The sequence below is a fragment of the Arachis ipaensis genome, chromosome B1 (assembly GCF_059453495.1).
Source record: "Arachis ipaensis isolate K30076 ecotype BB chromosome B1, ASM5945349v1, whole genome shotgun sequence".
Classification (NCBI taxonomy): domain Eukaryota; kingdom Viridiplantae; phylum Streptophyta; class Magnoliopsida; order Fabales; family Fabaceae; genus Arachis; species Arachis ipaensis.
This window is the reverse complement of record NC_142436.1, coordinates 147,625,197-147,643,927: the sequence shown is the minus strand read 5'-3', so window position 1 is coordinate 147,643,927 and position 18,731 is coordinate 147,625,197. Positions and strand designations below refer to the sequence as shown.

Sequence of the window (18,731 nt, the reverse complement as noted above, 5' to 3'; positions counted from 1 at the left end):
AATTTATAGGGGTTATTTGATAAAAATTAAAAAAAATAATAAAAAAAAAAACAGAAAAAAACAAAAACAAATAGGCCTTGCAGGATTTTCTAAAAACCGAACCGATCATCAAACCGTTTTAACTATTGATTTATTGGTTTATAGATTTAACCGGTTCGATTGTGGTTGAACTGAAAAAACTATTTTATAATAAAATAATATAAAATATAAATAAACACATTAAAACATAATTATTATTCCTAGGTAATTCTTGATTGATACTATCATCCATACCTAAAAATTACCAACAATCCAATAACAATACAATTCAACAACTAATCAATGCCTCAACAGCAAGGTTTAGCACCCAACAACTAATCAATTATCAAGGTTTCAACTTTCAACAATAAACTATAAGAATTAATCATGCTTCATGCAATCAACTTCAACAATTAATCATTTAACAATGCTTCAAGCAATCAGCACCAAAAAATTAATCATTTAAATATATATCTGAATACATTAATATATATAGTTTAAGATGCAAAAAAGCATCTTGTTGGATGAAAGGCCTGTTTTTTCACTTTCATAAATACCCCATCTTTGATCACTAGGCTTTCATTTTTCTGATAAAACAAACTCCTCCTCTGCTAAGTGCAAAAGAAGAACCTAGCTAAATTATATATATATTGAGGCACTACTATAACAATTAATCATGCTTTAAGCAATCAGTTTCAACAATGCTTTAAGCAATCAGCACTAAAGAATTAATCAACAACCTGTGATGAGGCTCGTAAACAATATTTGTTTAAATATAGTGAATTTATCTATATTGAACAAAATAGCAAAGACTACCACATTGTTGTCTACCACAATAATACCTGGGAGAGAAATACTGATTCTTGGGATCCACCAAAAAACTCTGCAGTCCAACTATCTGCAGCTATCACAACCTGTGCTTGGATTCATGCTTTAAACAATCAACACCAATGAATAAAACCAACAATTAATCATGCTTCAACAATTATTATTACAACAAATTAGATTTATAGTTTTATACCTAGGGTTAGTGGAAGACAGGGAAGAATGCAGAGCTAGCGGCGACAAGGACAGTGGCTGGGGTGGAAGGGTCGAACAGGGCTGGCGCCGGCGGGAAGACACTGCGCGACGGCAAGGAGTGGTGGCGGTGGTTGCAATTTCCACGGCTGACTTCGCGATGGAAAGGGCTGTGCGAATCTCCAAGCTGGCTCCAGGAACTTGCGCGATGGTGAGTGACTTCACAGAAGGTGGCTTCGAAGGTTGCGCGATGGAGGCTTCAAAGGTTGCAATGGCTGCTGCGCGATGGAGGGAAAGTGAGCAAATACGAAGCGGTGGCTGTTCGAAGGAACGACAACGACGGCAGCACGAGGCGGTGGCTGGACGGAGGTGATTTCGATGAGATTGAGAGGACTGAGAAGCCTTCCCTGGACTGAGTGTGTGTGAGAGAGTGAGACTGAGAGGACTGAGGAGCGCGATTTGAAACGGGATTGCTGGTGTAGTGAGTGAAACGGTAACTTTTGGTTGTCTTTTTTAAAAACCGATCGGATCACGGTTCAATTTGACCGACTGGTTTTCGACCGGTTCGTCGATTTGAAAACGGTTTTTGAAATCTACGATTTTACCTGTTCGAATCGCTTTTTTTAACGGTTCACAGTTCGACCGATTCGACCGACCAATTCGAACTGGTTTTCAGAACATTGGTTTAACCTTACGCTAATAAGCTTTTCAAACAAAAACATCCTAAGTTAATATCCTAAATTTCGGTTTCAGCAACCCACGTGTCATTACCTCGGCTCATCCTGAATAAATGCATTTTCCTTTTCAACGACCACGTTTTACCGGTCTCAATTTTCATTAATTCATCCAATCCAATTCCTATTGACCATTCAAACATTACTCCTCAAAGTCTTCTCCCGCCTTTGCACGGTGTCTCTCTTTGTTGACTTTGGCATGCTCCCCTTTGTCTTGGCCTTCACCTCTCTCTGTTCCACGAACATAAATCTCTTTGTTTTTTGCTGCTTTTCTGCATTTTTCCCTCTCTTCTGCCATCTCTGAGGTCCATGCCATGTCTCTTTCTATCTATTCTGATTTCTTTGTAACACAGAACAATACCTCCTTCTTCAAATATTCCTTCTTTTTCGGATACAACAAAAACAACACAAGCATTCTCCCAGCTTTTCTCATTCCTCCATTCCGTTCAAAACGGTAACTTTAATTGCTCTTTGATTCTTCGTAAACCAAAAGTTTATCGTTTTGTTTTTTTATCTTTTTCGATTGAAATGTGAAAACTTTATGTCTTCATTTGCGCCTGGATTGTTACAAGTGATTCTGATTTTTTCCTTTTTTCTATGATGGGTTTTCTCTATTTTGTGTTTCAGAAAGGATCCAATTTTTTTGGGTTTTTTTTTCTATTCATGTGAAGGTTCCTTTAGAGCTGCGAAGTTTAAGGTATGCCTTCTCCTTTTGAAATTGTGATTGAAGTATATAGACAGACATGTCTCAGCCCCTATCAAATATACATAAGAAACTTGACTTTTTCTTATAATTTTGTAGATAATATTTTTCTTAAGTAAAATATTATATAAATTTTGCTTCGTACTACTTTCTCATTTACATTTTCTATCACTGGTGCTGGTCACTTCTTGGTAATTTTGCAGGGCTACAATAGAAACTGGCCATAATTTTTTTTGTATGTAGAAGCAGGAAACTCATCTTCTTTATTGTCAATATGTCTAATCATTAGGCGCTGGTCACTTCTTCTCCGCATCATTTTTCTTTGTATGTAGAAGTAAGTTACTTATTTTTATTATTTTAAGTTTCTTCATTATTGCAGGGGTTACACTAAAAATTGTCTATTTTTCCTTTTAATATAGAAGCAAGGTTGATCTCACTTTGAGTTTTACATTCATACTTTGAATTTTCCTAATCTAAAGGGATAGTAAATGTTCAAATATATTGGTGGATGCACACGGATTTGTCAACCTTGCTGATTTTGAACTGGCAAAGGTGAATATCTTGCTCAATTTATACATCAATGTAGAATCGTTTGTTAGTTTCTCTTATACTTCAATTTTAGCTATCGATATCTAAATATTGCTCAACTGATTAACATTTTAATTTTCTTATATTGCTTTATTATTTCAGTCAACCAAATTGAATTATGACATTAAATTATGCAAGGGGATTTGTTTTGCTGCCTTGCTTTCATATGCTTTGGGTTGTTTTCATTAGGTGTTTTTGCTATTTGAAATTCTGCTACTTTAGTTTTATATGTTGTTATCACAGTATTATGTTGTTGTTATCAGTGATTACATGTGATGTCTAATGATTTTCTTTGTGTCGTGCAAGAAGGTCAGGGTGTTGTCCCAAAGGTTGCACCATGAGGTCGCTGTTTTGAAATTGAAAAAAGGGGTATTAACTGGCTTGGTTAAATTGTAACCTATGCTGCTGTTGGGTTTGGTGACTGATGAAGCTTGATATGAAGAAGTTTCTTCATTCACTTTCTTTCTGGGTTAATTATTTATTATTTACATTGTTTATTGTTCTGGAGTTTCATAGTTGCAATGGCAAGAAATAGTCATCTTATTTAGAGCTTACAAGGTGCTAGATTTACATATCTGTGTCATGCATTATATCCTTCAATAATTGTTTGCTTGCAATATGTTTTCTAAATTGACTCACGAAACATTTGCATCAAACCTTTATCGAAAAAAGGTACTCTTCAACTATCTTTTCAACAAATAATTATAACTTTCTTGATTTAGTTTGTAGTATTCTTCCATTTTGTTTCAAAATATATTTCAATAATCAGTTTTGGTTTTCTGTTTGTAATAACATGTTAAAAGAATTGTTGATCATTTGATAAGAGACAATAAAAATAAGTTGCTTTTCTGTTGGGTAAGTATTGATAAGTAACAAGTGTGAATGATACTTAGTCTTATATTAAATGAAATAATGTGCGAGAGTTTATGAGATGAGAAATTTATCTATTTAGTGCGTTAAGCAGTTTAAGTTGGTGTGGTATATTCTCTCACTTGATTCTTATATAAGTGATTGACTATTTTTTCTTTTGTTGGTATTGTAATAAGATTGCTAAAATATTACTCTTTGATTATTTTTATTTTTTTGATACAAACAATAAATGTACTGTTTTGCTCCTCTCATTATCTTTGTCATGAGATGGATAAATTCTTTTATTTGTTTTAATTTAAAGCTTTTCTCTGTGGCCATAGAAAAACAACTTGGTGATATTGATTATTGGAGTAAACCATGTTCTTTGTAACACCCTAACCTTTAGCACGTCATAATCGTACCAAAAGTAAGGAGTTACTAACCTGTTCTCCTTATTTACTATTTAATATTAAGCCTTTAGGTCGATATCGCGTTTTAGTTTATAAGAAAATACCAGAAAATTATTTGTAGTAATTAAAATCACACAATTATTAATAATAATAAATGCTATACAAATGAATTTAATATAAAACTCAAATATAATACCTATCCCTCTGGATAAAATAAAACTTAAAGCAACAAGGGCGAGGGAACTCTATAAAAATAACAGGGATCACAAGTAAAACTACTAGTCGTCTGCATCTTCTAACTGAATCTTCGAACTTGTGTCACTGAAAGGGTGGAAGATTTTGGGGTGAGAACAAACCACACGTTCTCAGTGGGGAATGGAAATGCCGTAAAAGTAATGAATTTAATGCAAATAATTAACTTTACTCAATAAAACTATTTTGTTAACCCTTTGGAAATACTTTTATATCTACTTTAGATAAATAATTACTTTTCTTTAAATTTCTAAACTCAAAACAAATCTTAAATATAAAACTAGTCACATTTTCTGTCTCTCAGCCACATAGTTAATCCTCTGTCAAATGTCAACTCGTAATCACTTTAATACACTCACAAACAAATAGTGCAAGCAAGAGATTCAATTCAATGTACAAGCAAGTCACAACAAGACAAACAATACAATCACAAAGTAATAAAACAGGCAAGCGCAATCAAATGCAAATGCGCAATCAATATGATGCATGTCTATCCTAACGCAGGCCATGAGCTCATGTGTCGGTTGCCTACCCGCTCCCGACATTACCCGGGCACAAGTCCCAGATATGGTTTTTCAGATGCATCAGTGTGCTTATAAGTCGTACGGCCAGGCCGCATCAGTGTGACTTTAAGTCGTACGGCTAGGCCGCATCAGTGTGACTTTCCAAATCAATAAGCGTACATCTGGAAAACAGTTCTCAATGTGTGGGCGTCCCCACTTTACATTTGGCACTAAGGCCCAAACAATGTCACATCTGCTCTCCTGTGGCAGACACTTCATTAATTAATATATTCTTTAAATCATTGTTCTCTGCTCTCCTGTGGCAGAGATTTCTTTTCTTAATAAACCGAGCTCAAATCTTTACTTAAAACAAAATCTCTCCTTAAAAGATTGGGTTTAAGACATTATATTTTTCTTAATAAATCAAACTTTAAAATAGAATAAATCTTTTCTTAACTAAATATATTTTAAATAATTTAATTTTCCAAAACCAAATCTTTTAAAATAACTTTTCAAATAAAACCTCAGATTTTATAAAATTTCGGCGACATTTTCTCTAAAATTTGGACTAAACCACCCTTACGGTTCCCTATTCCTCAACAATCACATTTTCACAACCTCAATCCAAACTTAATTCGACCAATTAAACTCTCATAACAACCAAACCAGTCACATTCACAGCAATAATCCATACTCAATATCATTACTATTATATATATATATATTTACAATTATCCAATTAACTTTGTAGGCATTCTAAATTAAAAACTTAACTTTAAAAACAAATCCCCTACCTCCGTATGAAATTAAAATCAACGAAAATTCTGAAAAAACTTTCTGACCGAGTTGCTGAAGAGGAAAGCGTCAGAAATCATCTGTGCCTCCTAGAAATCCAGTTGTCCGAACTCAAGGGGAAGAGGAGCTACGTCACCATCAGCCTCCATCGAACAAAAGTGATGCCAACGTGTAGAGGAGGAAGATAGAAACACTTTTACTGGATTAGATTTTTTATTGGAGTTACGGATCAATTAAACTACTTATCAATTATAATGCGTAATTATTGTACATAATAAAAAATTGTTTTTCTGTACAAAAATAAATATGTAAATTACTTATTATCAAGGTTTATAAATAGTGTTTTTCTGTGGTACATGAATCTAAATTTGAGAGTCAGCTCATAATTTTATATTTAGTATTTTTTTTACTACTTCATAGAATAAGAATGTATTCTTCGTTTTTTATTGAAGTTGATCCTTTTAAGGTACAATTTATAATTTTTTATAATATTTTTTATATACTCATTCTATTATATTATTCTTTTAATAATTTATTAATTGTTGTTACTCTAAGTTATTCTTATAGTCTAATGTTCCAGTTCGATTGTCTTTTACCACAATCATTTACAATGCATCATATCCATGAAATACCTCATCGAGTTGTCTTCACTGACAGGTTCCAACTACATGGATGTAAGCGTTCAAAGAAGGGGCAATAATCTCTACTTTACCGAATGATGGTTGGATCTACTCACCTATTATGACCAACCTAATGGAATGTGGTTAAAGTTAACTTTCTTGGGAGGAGCTTGATTTTTTATTGAGGAATTGCATCCACGGAATTTTATAGGGCAAGTTCAAGTTCCATCCTCTCCGTGCTTTTTACGTCTGCCCGAAAATCTTCAAAGTGGAGCACATAATGAGATTGAATTCTCTCAGTTTAAGTTCAGTTTTGCTAAATTCGTGACAAACTCGGATATGCAATTTCAACGATTGGTAATATATTTAAATTTTTTTATTTTAAGTTGTTCATTATTAGAATAATTTTATAACATATTGTGATTTTTTTCAGAAATTACCGGCTTTCTTTTGCATGCATGCAACGCCATTGAGAGGAATAAGGGTTAGTTTGGTTTCTCGGTGTGGCAATTCTATACCTTGCCGCATTGCATAGATAGCGGATGATGAAACTTATTTAACAAGAGGATGATTTGAATTCGCACGAATTCTAAATGTTGATATTTACGATGTTATTTCAGTTGGTTATCGTTACGAGAATGACTCTATATTATATGTAACTAAGAACTTGAATAGATTCAATATTGTTTAAGTAATTTGGTTTTAATATTAGTATTTGATTAAATTATAATTAGAAAATTTTAAATTATTATCTCAATTTATATATTATGAGTATTTTTCGTGGATGTACTATTTTTAAATAATTTAATAATTAATAAAATGAAGTGGTGCCAGATATATTATTTAAGTTTATTTTTATCTTTTATTTCTTTATTTGTATCTTTATTTCTTTATTTGTATTTTCATTATATTTGACAAAAAAATTCTACCTAAATATATAGTTTTCATTGACCTAAACACAATTTAGTTGCCAATAAAAACCGATTTTATCTATAAAAAATAATGAAACATGTATCTTTTGATATTATATTAATATAGTAAATAGACATTATGATATAATAATATCTTTAATTGTATTATAATTAGCTCATAAATAATGTATGATTATATTATTTTAGGAAACTTTTTTCATTATAATTATATCAAATCAATATTTAATTATGATAAAATATGTTAATTATAATTATATCATAAAATTATAATAATTTCGATAGTTATGTTATATATTTTAATCATTTATGTAAGTAAATAAATTAGAAAACAATCAAATCAAATCATGACCGTAAATAAATAATATAGAATAATATTATACATTTAATTGCATTATAACTAGCTCATAAATAATGTATGATTATATTATTTTAAGAAAATATTTTTATTATAATTATATCAAATTAATATTTAATATATTATTTAAATCTATTTTTTATATAATAATAATATTATATATATTTATATATCACTTTTTTAAACTCATTCTTACAAATATTAGCATATAATTAATATAGATAACATATATACTTAATAAATATTTTTATTAAATTAATTATAACGATTAATACAAGATAATCTCATAAGTATAACCTAATTATAGCAAGAATTTTCATAAAAACAATTGACTACTAATTTAAATATAATTGATATAGTTAAATTGATACAACCGATAAGATTGAGAATATGTAGCAATTATAGCAATTATTATATCAATTATAATAATAATTCACGTGACTTCATATACAGTAATATTTGAATTATAATCGTCACATAATTATACTTAAATATTATTTAATTTTAGATGTTTTATAGGTAATATTCATTATCACATGAATTATCATCATTACTCAATAATAATAATAATAATAATAATAATAATTTTGAATTAATATAATTGATATAGTTCTAATTCTCATTTGTATGTAATAATTTTATTAGTATGTATTTACAGTTTTAATCAATATAATAATAATAATAATAATAATAATAATAATAATAATAATAATAATAATAATAATAATAATAATAATATATGGACATAAAATTAATTAATTAACAAATTGAATTTAGCTTATGGATTTTTATTTTCTACTCAAATTTTTAATCATTAGTAATTTTATTTTTTATATTTACAATAAATTTTGACTATAAAAAAATTAGTTTTGATTATTTCCTATTTTATTTATTTACAGTCATAATTAAATTTGATATAATTATAGTAATATAAAGCTGCTTCATATATAGCAATAATATTATAAAAAATATTATTGCACAATTGTAGAATAAAAAATAATTATATATATAAAACAAAATAATTATAACAAAAAAATTAATACATATGATTTAAATATTTTTAATAGCTGGTAACATGGAGTTTAACAAAATATAATTCATATATTTTTTATATATATATATATAATTATTTAACAAAATTAATATATACGTATATATAAATAAAAAAATTATTATAATTTCTGAAAATTATACATAAATTTTTTTCTCAAATAAATTTATTTTAATTATATTACAATTAGCTCATGAATAATGCATGATTATATTAATTTAAGAAAATATCTTCATTATAATTATATCAAATTAATATTTAATACGTTATTAAACTACTTATAAATCATTGATATTTTTAATCATTCTAATGATATCAATTGATATAGTTCTAATTCTCATTCAAGTGCAATAATTTTAATAGGAGATAATTGATGCACACATTAATAGTGACTCATTTAATTTGATATCAATTAGTGGATAACAATAATAATAATAATAAAATCTACACGGTACATGCATTATATTTTAAAAAGGTAAAATATATTTTAAAAAATTAGAGTATTAATAATCAATTATGATTAATATCAATATCAATAATTAATTTTTATAATTATTTTTTGTACTACTAAAGGCTACATATAGTGTTTTTCTTTTTTGTAGAATAAAAAAGGTTGTGATTCATAACATTTTTGTAAAGTTATATCGTATGGACACAAGATTAATTAGATAACAAATTGAATTTTAATTAATATATTTTATTTTCTGCTCATATTTTTTCATTACTTATTTTACTTTTTATATTTACAGTAATATTGAATGTAAAAAAAAAAATAATATTGAATGTTATCTATTTTATTTATTTAGATTCATAATTAAATTTGATATAATTATAGCAGATATCTAGAATTAATAATAACATGATAGTATAATTTTAAGTTGAATAACATAATAAAAAAATGTAGCAATTTATGTATGCTTCCTATATAGCAATAATATTATATATATTTATATATCTCCCTTTTTAGCTCTTTCCTAAAAATATTGGCATATAATTAATGTCGATAACATATATATTGAGTAAGTATCTCCATTGAAAATATTTGTTAACTATTACCGTGTATAATTAGTGTGTGTGTATATATATATATAAGGATTAATAGTGAATTATTACAATTATTTATCATCTAGAAAATTCGTACCTCAGACATAGAACTTCTTCTGTTTATTATTTTTCATACCTAAAGGATACTAACTACAATTCTATCAACAATATTACCTATGATAGATTATGTAATGAAAAAGTTTGAAAAATAAAGGTAAGAATTATAAGGTTATGAAAAGTCTCATCCAAATTTGACAAGAACAACACGACTTACATAGAAATGGTTCTTATGGATGATAAGGTAAGTTGATTATTTTCCATGATTCTTTCAAGTGATGCTAGGTCCATTTTATAAATATTTTTTGTTTATATTTTAAGTTTATTTGATAAATAAACCCTTGCACGAATTAAAGATAGTACGATTTTATAGATTTATAAGTGTGTGCTAATAGCCTTTATATTTAATTTGTTTTAGAGTGTGATAATAGCCAATATGTTTGTGGGTAGATTTAACTATTACTATATTATTTATGATCACATTCAGTATATATGTCTAATTTATTGAAGAAAGTAGATTATTAAAATTGATTAATAACTATTTTAGAGTTAATTCAATTAATACTAAATTTAAAAAAAAAACAAACAATGCATAACATATTAATTTTTTATTAATCAAATTATTATCATTTAAATTAATTTTAAAAAATAATTTAAAATTATAATTTTAATCTTATCACGTGTATGACACGGATAATTACACTTGTTTAGGAAGATTTATAGGATATAAGCATCCATCTTTTATATTAAATTAATTTGTAGTCATCATCTATCGTATTTTAGAATTCTGAATTCCATATTTCCATGTCTCAAAATTTTTAAAGCTTACCAGTTATATGCATATGTCTGGCAGGACAAGAAATGGTATTAGCTTTATAATTTTTTGGGCTCAATTATGTTTTTTTGTGCTTGTTCTTTATCTTTGGTTGGTTGATCTATTATCTTCCTGTTATCATGATTTGACTAAGTATATACTTAAGAGAAAGTTTAGAGGGCCAGCAGATTTTGTGATTTTTAGCCATCAATTAGCCATCAATGATATTTTTAATGGTGTGAGATTACATCTAATGGTGTAGGATCATTCAATTTCCCTTTGATGGTTAAGTGCTGGCCAGAATTTAACAAAAGTGCTGGCCCCGTAGCACTCCTCTATACTTAATATGTGTTATTATAAATTGAGATTGTTCGGTAAATCGGTTACCGGTCGATTCGGGTGAAGATCCTGGGAGATGGTAAGGGCTCGTCGGGTCGTGGACTGCCGGACAGAGAGGGGCGAGGTCCCGAGTACTTCGTGTAAGAAAGGGGGGTGCCACCTGCAAAGACACTCCGACGCTTTTGTCAGTAAATGTGTAGGCGGAAAGGGTAATGTGATATATGACGTACCTTGGGGGAAGAGCCAATCTTCCCTTTATATATTGTCAGAGGTGGGCCTGTAAAGAAAGGCCCACTACTCTCGAGGCGCTCCCTTCACAACTGTGGGAGAGCTGTTACGGACGCGTGTCCGGGTCGACAACAGGGCGCTCTATCCCTGACCGCCCGGGTCGGGTAGAGCTCGGGTCTGCCCAAGCCAGCAGAAGGTTTGGGCCGGGCCGTAACAGTGCCCCCACGCGCCAATGGTAGCCGTGTGGACTATTTGTGGCGCGTTCTTTCTTTCTTCATAGGTCGTCGCCAGATCGGCCGCTCGTAGGGGGACGTGTCCCCTGCGCGCATGTCCTTTGGTTACTGAGGTAAACGTTCAGTGCTTCGTTCTCCGTGCTGAGCATTAAATGCTCATAATGGGTTGGGAATCCCCGTATGCAAAGACTATTTTGTCCCCAGTCTTTCGCGCTCCCTGGGGATAGTTTTAAATGGTTCGTTTTCGCTTTATTCCTCTTTTTTACACTCCTGCTTCTTCTATCTTCTTGCCAACTCTTCCTCCCTCTTTCGAAGATCTCAGAGCACTGGTGTGATATCCTCACGCATCTTCCCTTCGTCTTTTTTAGATCCTCGAAACAAATTCAGGTAATCCTTGGGCTTCTCTCTTTTTGCCTTGTTGTTGAATGTCTATTACTTGCGTTTGCTTTTGTGTTTCCTGTCGTCTCGTTTGGTTTTTGTTACTAGATGACTCTCCAGTGCTTGGGTAAATGGGTTAAGGGAGGGGTACCATTCCGGGGGTAGGTTTTTAGGTAGCTTGCTTGACGAGTGTAGCCTTTTCCATGTTTAATTTTAACTGTTCAGTAGGATAAGCATAGTTTCTGGGTGTTTTCCGGGCTCCCGATCTCATAGTCTAACGGAGTGGTACCCCGCTGTAGGTATGCCTCGTGTTGTCGCTCGGACTTCTACTTCCACCGCAAATTACGACCCTTACGCATGGGTGACCTCGGACATAAAGGACTCGCCTAACCAGATGGATCTAGGAGAGCTGACGGAATTTCGGCAAGCCGGGTACTTATGTGGGGGGACGGACGAGGAGATCAACTACGAGACCTTCGTTCCAGCCCCCGACGAGCGGTTGTACGAGATCAACCTCCGTTCTCCCCGGGTTGCCGACTGGGTCTGGTTTTACAAGGCCATGTTTACCCAGGTCGACGTTCGCCTACTTTTTTCCGATTTTCAGATGTCTCTCCTTGGCCGGATATCCGTGTCGCCGTCGCAGCTCCATCCGAACAGTTGGGCTTCTATCCGCTGTTTCGATTTGGTTCTATGAATATCTCGAGCTGCCGGCGTCAGTGGATGTCTTCCTCTTTTTCTTCAACCTCACCAACCCCTCCAAACAAGGGAAGGCGAGAAAAGGGTTCCTTTCTTTCCGGTCTGCCCAAGGTCGGAGGATATTTGGTCTATTCGAGGACTCTTACCATAGGTTCAAGGACAAATTCTTCAAAGTTCGCCCTGCTAAAGGTCGCCATCCCTTTTGGTTATCGTTAGAGGGGGAGCGCCTCATCCCAACATATTGGAGTTTTGGGGCGGGGTCTAATCCGTTTATTAAGGTGACGTACAAAAGGATGTCCCCTGTAGATAAGAAAATAGCTGATGTGTTGTTTGCCCTCTTTGGGAAGAATCCCGTGAACCCCCATCTTCTCATGGGTGAACGGGAGGCCGCCAGGAGCTATATTCGTGAGTCGTTTTGTTTCGTGTTCGTATTGTTTATTATTGCTTGTTTTTCTTGATCTGACGACTGACGCGTTTATCTGTTTGCTGCAGTGGAGATGTCTGCCTCAGTGACAGGGCTTGAAAATTTGATGAAGACCTTCTTCGAGGAAAGTGACGAGGAGAAGGCCGAAGAGAAAGACGCCGGGAAGTCGGAGGGGCCTTCCGGGGAGAAGGAGGGTCAGTCTGTGCCCTCTCCCCAGGATACCGGCATGTCGGGCAAGAACCCAGAAGGGGCGCAGGCTTCTCCCCTTCCCGAGGTCGTCGTTGGCGGGCACTCGCCCTCTGCCCATCAGGAAGATGATGATGTGGAACTCATCCACACCCCTAAGAGGCGGAGGGCGTCTGCGAGTTCGGAGGGGACTCTCACCATCATGGAGAGAAATTTCGATGCTACAACCTTTATCGACTCGCAGCTGATCCCTGGGATGGAGGAGCATTTTCATGGGACCGACCTGGCTGGACAGGCGAGATGGATGTACTGGACTTTGCTCCGGGGGGCCGTGATAGCTCGAAAGGCTGAGTTCGAGTTGTCGGAAATGCAGGCCCTCCGGAGGAAGCTCGAGTCCTCTGCCAAGGCAAACAATGACTTCAAGGTGCAGGTTGAGCTGCTCCAGAGCCAGTTGTCCGAGATGGGGGAGAAGCTCAAGGCATCCGAGGAAAGGACGACATCTGCCGATGAGAAATTGAAGGCTTTCGACGAGACGGTGGCCCGTTTAGTTGAGCGGGAGATGACCTTGGAGAGCCAGCTGAACGCCGCTCAGGGTCGGGTGGCGGTCTTGGAGAAAGAGCGTGACCAAGCCGTGTGGTCGGCTAAAGCTGCTAAAGTCGAGGTCGAGGAGCTCCGGAAGAAGCTGAAAGCGACCAAAGAGCAAGGGAAGAACGCGATCTCTATGACTGAGGACGCCCTGAAGGCTCAGGTGAAGATCGTGGCTCCCGACTTTGACACGTCGGCCATTGGGGTCTTCAAGATGATTCAAGATGGCAAGGTTGTTGACATGCCTAGGAAGTGATCTGTTGTAACTTGGATATTTTAGTGTGGATTTGCTGATCGTTTTGCTGAACGTTTTGTAATTTGAAACTTTATAACTTGTGCTTATCTTAGTCGTTTGGCCAGTTCGTCATTATTATCTTTTGTCTTTGCTTGTTGTACTGTTTCCATTACCGCCTTTTTGGGGCGGGCTTATTGCTTGTGCCCGTTTTGCCGTTTTACGTTGGTAATGGTTTTGGACCGCTTTGGTCGTGTTGTCGCCGCCGTTAGTTATGGCTGTGGTCCAAATGGTTCCCGGGGTGATCAGTCCCGGGCTGCCGTTTTAGAACGCAATCGTGTGAGACACGTATTGGGAAGCAACAGATAAGTAAGAAAATATTTTGACAAGTGAGAATTAATCGTCAGCTAGGCGAGTTTGTTAACATGGCAAGTATTCGATAGGAGTAAATAGCTAAAAGGTAACAAGGGCTGAAAATTAACATGTGAACAAAACAAGCACATATGAGCCCGTTAGGCCTCCCGGTCGGTGTGCCCGAGTTAGGAGTAGAACCTCCTCAAATTACCTGCATTCCATGTTCTAGGGATTTCTTTGCCGTCAAGTCTCTCGAGCTTGTAGGCACCCTTGCCAAGCACTTCTTTAATTCTGTAGGGACCTTCCCAATTTGCCGCCAGCTTCCCTTCTCCAGGGATCGGTAGACCGACATCGTTGCGTTGCAGGACGAGGTCTCTTTCCTCAAAATCCCTCCTGAGGACTTTAGCGTTGTAGCGCAGGGCTATTCTTTGTTTCAACGCCGTTTCTAACAAGTGGGCCATCTCCCTTGTCTCCTCCACCAGGTCCTTTTCCACCGCTTCGTCCACACCTGCGAGTAGTAGCCGCGGGCTCGGTTCGCCGATTTCAACGGGTATGACCGCGTCGGCCCCGTACGTTAGGCGAAAAGGGGTTTTCCCCGTAGCGCTTTGCTCGGTTGTTCGGTAGGACCACAGGACCGAAGCGAGCTCGTCGGCCCATGCGCCTTTCTTGTTGTCTAGGCGTTTCTTGAGGCCAAGTAAGATGACTTTGTTTGCGGACTCCACTTGTCCATTTGTCTGGGGGTGTTCCACTGAGGAAAACTTCTGTTTCACTCCTAGGCCGGTGAGGAACTCCGTGAACTTCTTGTCAGTGAATTGCGTCCCATTATCCGAAATGACGACCTCCGGGATACCGAAACGGGTTATCACCTGCCTCCACATGAACTTCCGGCAGTTGGAGGAAGATATGCTGGCCAGTGGCTCAGCCTCTATCCATTTGGTGTAGTAGTCGATGGCGACTATGAGGTATTTGACTTGCCCTGGGCCAACCGGGAAAGGTCCCAGAAGGTCAACTCCCCATTGGGCGAAAGGTCGTGTGGTCGTCAGCAGGCTCAGCTCGGAAGCCGGCGCCTTGTGGAAGTTGGCGTTTTGTTGACACTTTACGCACTTTCTGAAAAATTCCCTCGAGTCTTTCATCATTGATGGCCAGTAGTATCCAGCTCGGATGAGCTTCCTTGCTAGGGCTTTTCCCCCGATGTGGTGGCCGCAACAACCCTCGTGGACTTCTCTAAGTACATAGTCCGTCTGGTCGGGGTGAAAGCACTTCAATAGGGGCTGGCTGAGCCCCTTCCTGAACAGTTGCCCTTGTATGATCGCATATCTGGCCGCCTCCCTTCTCAATATTTTGGCCGCTTTCTCATCGTCAGGCAGCTTGCCGAGTTCCAGGAAGTTTGTGATGGGGTCCAACCATGAGGGGCTTGACTTCGTCAAATGGAGGGCGACCGTTGGCTCCTTCATCATGCCTTGGATGAGAGACCGGTTGCCCGCTCCTGGCTTCGTGCTCGCTAGTTTGGATAGGAGGTCCTCCCGTGTGTTCCTTTCTCTTGGGACGTGTTGGATCGTGACCTCTTGGAACTGACTTGTCATTTCTTTAACTTTTTCCAAGTATTTTTGCAGGAGGGGGTCCCGGGCTTGGTAGCTTCTGCTTACCTGCGAGGTGACGACCTGTGAGTCGCTGCATACTTCGACCTTCGTCGCCCCGACTTCCCGAGCTAGTATTAGCCCGCTTAAGAGGGCTTCATATTCCGCTTGATTGTTCGATACAGGGAACTCGAACTTGGTCGATTGTTCATAGATGACTCCTGCCGGGCTTTCTAAGATGACCCCGGCTCCCCCAGACGTTTGGTTGGAGGCCCCGTCTACGTGGAGCCTCCACCGTGTGCCCGTTTCTTCGGGAGGATCGCCCGTTACCTCTACTAAGAAATCTGCCATTGCCTGTGCCTTGATTGCGTGACGGGGCTCATAGTGCAAGTCGTATTAGGACAGCTCAATGGCCCAGGTCATCATCCTTCCAGCCAAATCGGGTTTTTAGAGTACTTGACGGATCACTTGATCCGTTTTGACGACCACGCGGTGACCCTGGAAGTATTGCCTAAACCTTCGAGAGGAGGTTAGGAGTGTGAGCGCCAGTTTTTCCAATTTGCTGTACCTCAGCTCTACTCCTTGTAGGGCCCTGCTTACGAAGTAAATCGGTTGCTGGGCTTTCCCTTCTTCTTTTACGAGCACTGCTGCAAGTGCTTCCTCTGTTACCGCTAGGTAGAGGTAGAGTGGCTCTCCGGCTTTGGGCTTCCCGAGCACCGGAGGTGTTGCTAGGATTTCCTTGAAGTGGTTGAATGCTTCCTCGCAGGCTGGGGTCCATTCAAATGCTATTCCCTTTTTCATTAAATTGAAGAAGGGCAGGGCTTTCGCTGCCAATGCGCCGAGGAAACGGGATAACGCCGTCAGCCTTCCCGCCAGCCGCTGGACGTCTTTGATGCAACCCGGACTCTTCATCTGGAGAATCGCTTGGCACTTCTCAGGGTTGGCCTCTACCCCTCTTTGGGTGATCATGAACCCCAAGAACTTTCCGGCCTCCATGGCAAAGGCGACTTGAGCGGGTTGAGCCTCATGCCGTGCTGTCGGAGGGAGGCAAACACATCCCCTAGGTCTCTTAAGAGGTCGTCGGGTCGTGCAGTTTTTGCCTATGAGCTCATTGAATATCTTGTTCATCAGTCTTTGATACGTGGCGCCAGCGTTTTTTAGACCGAACGGCATCACCTTGTAACAATAGATCCCTCCTGGCGTTATGAACGCCGTTTTGTCCTCGTCGGGTCGGTGCATCGGTATCTAATTGTACCCAGAGTAGGCGTCCATGAAGCTCAGGTATTGGTATCCTGCTGCTGCGTCGACGAGTGCGTCAATGTTGGGCAGGGGGTAGCAATCCTTAGGGCATGCCTTGTTGAAGTCGGAGTAGTCCACGCACATTCTCCACCTCCCCCTGTGTTTTTTCACCAACACCACGTTAGACAGCTAAGTCGAGTAGTCCAGCTCTCGGATGAACCCTGCTTCAAGGAGGCTGGCCGTCTGCCTGGCCACCTCTTCTGCCCTTTCTTGTGACATCTTCCTCCTCCTCTGAGCTACTGGCTTGGCCTCTGGCTTGACGGCCAGATGGTGTGACATAAGCTGGGGGTCTATCCCTGGCATATCGGCTGGTGTCCAGGCGAAGAGGTCGGCGTTAGCTCTGATCATCTTCATCAAAAGTTCTTTTAATTCATTGGGGAGGTTTCTGTTTATGAACGTGAACTTCTCGTCCTCGTCACCAACCCTAAATTTTTCCAAGTCCCCTTCTGGCTCAGGTCTGGGCTTGTCGTCTATCCTGGCATCCAGGTCGGCAAGGAAAACCCCAGATGCTTCTTTGGATTTTTTCCTAAGAGAGAGACTGGCGTGGTCGCAAGGGACTGCCGTTTCCAAGTCTCCTCTGATGGACCCTACGGATCCGTCATCGGTAACAAACTTCATTATGAGCAGTTTCGTGCTAATTGCTACTCCGAGGTCATTGATGGTTTTTCTCCCCAGGATGATATTATAAGCAGTGGAATCTCGTAAGACAACAAAATCGGCCATTACCGTTCTTCGCCTCTGTCCTTGTCCAAGGGAGGTCGGTAGTGAGATGATCCCATCTGGTTTGATGAAGTGATCACCCAACCCTACCACACCGTGCTGGTGGGCCGCCAGGTCGGCATCACATAGTCCCAAGGCGTCGAAGACGTTGCGAAACATGATGTTCGAGTCCGCCCCCGTGTCCACTAGGATTCGTTTGACCACTTCGGTTCCGACTCTGGCCGTGATAACCATGGGTGGACTTTCCGGTACCTCATCGAACCATTGATCCTCGGGGCCAAAAGAGATGGATGGGTGTCCCCGAGAGCTCCTAGCAGATGAGGAGGAGACCGCCAGGACCTTGGCGTCTTTCTTCTGCGCCGATTTCGACCTCGGGGCAGAATTCCTTGCAGTTACTACATTTACTACCGTGAGACCGTGGTCGTCTTCCTCTGGTTCTTGACGTCGTCTTGTCGACCTGGACCTGTTCTCACCCTCGCGATCCCGGTTCCGTCTCTTCGGTTCCCTTATGTGGTGGGAGAAGTCGGCAAGCTTCCCGTCCCTGATTGCCTGTTCCAGGGCATCCTTTAGGTCGAAGCAGTCTTGGGTCTTGTGCCCGTACCCCTTGTGATATTCGCAGTAGAGGCTTTTGTTTCCCCCTGTCCTGTCCTTCAGAGGACGGGGCCTCGATAGTATCCCTTTCTCGGCTATCTATTGATAGACCTCCGTGATTGGTGCCGCGAGGGGGTGTAGTTGGTG

The 18,731-nt window shown here is 38.1% G+C and overlaps 1 protein-coding gene across 7 annotated transcripts; it reads left to right on the top strand.

The window, feature by feature from the left end:
* Positions 1–1,946: 1,946 nt before the first annotated feature.
* On the top strand, positions 1,947–3,603 carry LOC148578812 (uncharacterized). 7 transcript variants are annotated; one of them, XR_015902577.1, is made up of 5 exons: positions 1,947–2,223; positions 2,397–2,466; positions 2,676–2,806; positions 2,952–3,024; positions 3,370–3,603. XR_015902577.1 is itself a non-coding variant. In XM_088502107.1 (5 exons), the coding sequence occupies exons 1-5, from the start codon at positions 2,084–2,086 to the stop codon at positions 3,454–3,456; spliced, it is 405 nt and encodes a 134-aa protein (XP_088358233.1). In that variant the 5' UTR covers positions 1,980–2,083; the 3' UTR covers positions 3,457–3,603. The 7 variants fall into 7 exon arrangements, 1 of the variants encoding a protein (XP_088358233.1); XR_015902578.1 differs by having other exon boundaries at positions 2,892–3,024; XR_015902582.1 differs by having other exon boundaries at positions 1,972–2,223; positions 2,762–2,806; positions 2,892–3,024.
* The last annotated feature ends 15,128 nt before the right edge of the window (positions 3,604–18,731 follow it).

Excerpts from the sequence above, each read along its gene's own strand:
- LOC148578812 (XM_088502107.1), top strand. The coding sequence starts at position 2,084 with ATGTCTCTTTCTATCTATTCTGATTTCTTTGTAACACAGAACAATACC. Across the intron at positions 2,224-2,396 it reads CCTCCATTCCGTTCAAAACG|AAAGGATCCAATTTTTTTGG; the intron begins GTAACTTTAATT and ends TTTGTGTTTCAG. Across the intron at positions 3,025-3,369 it reads CTGATTTTGAACTGGCAAAG|GTCAGGGTGTTGTCCCAAAG; the intron begins GTGAATATCTTG and ends TCGTGCAAGAAG.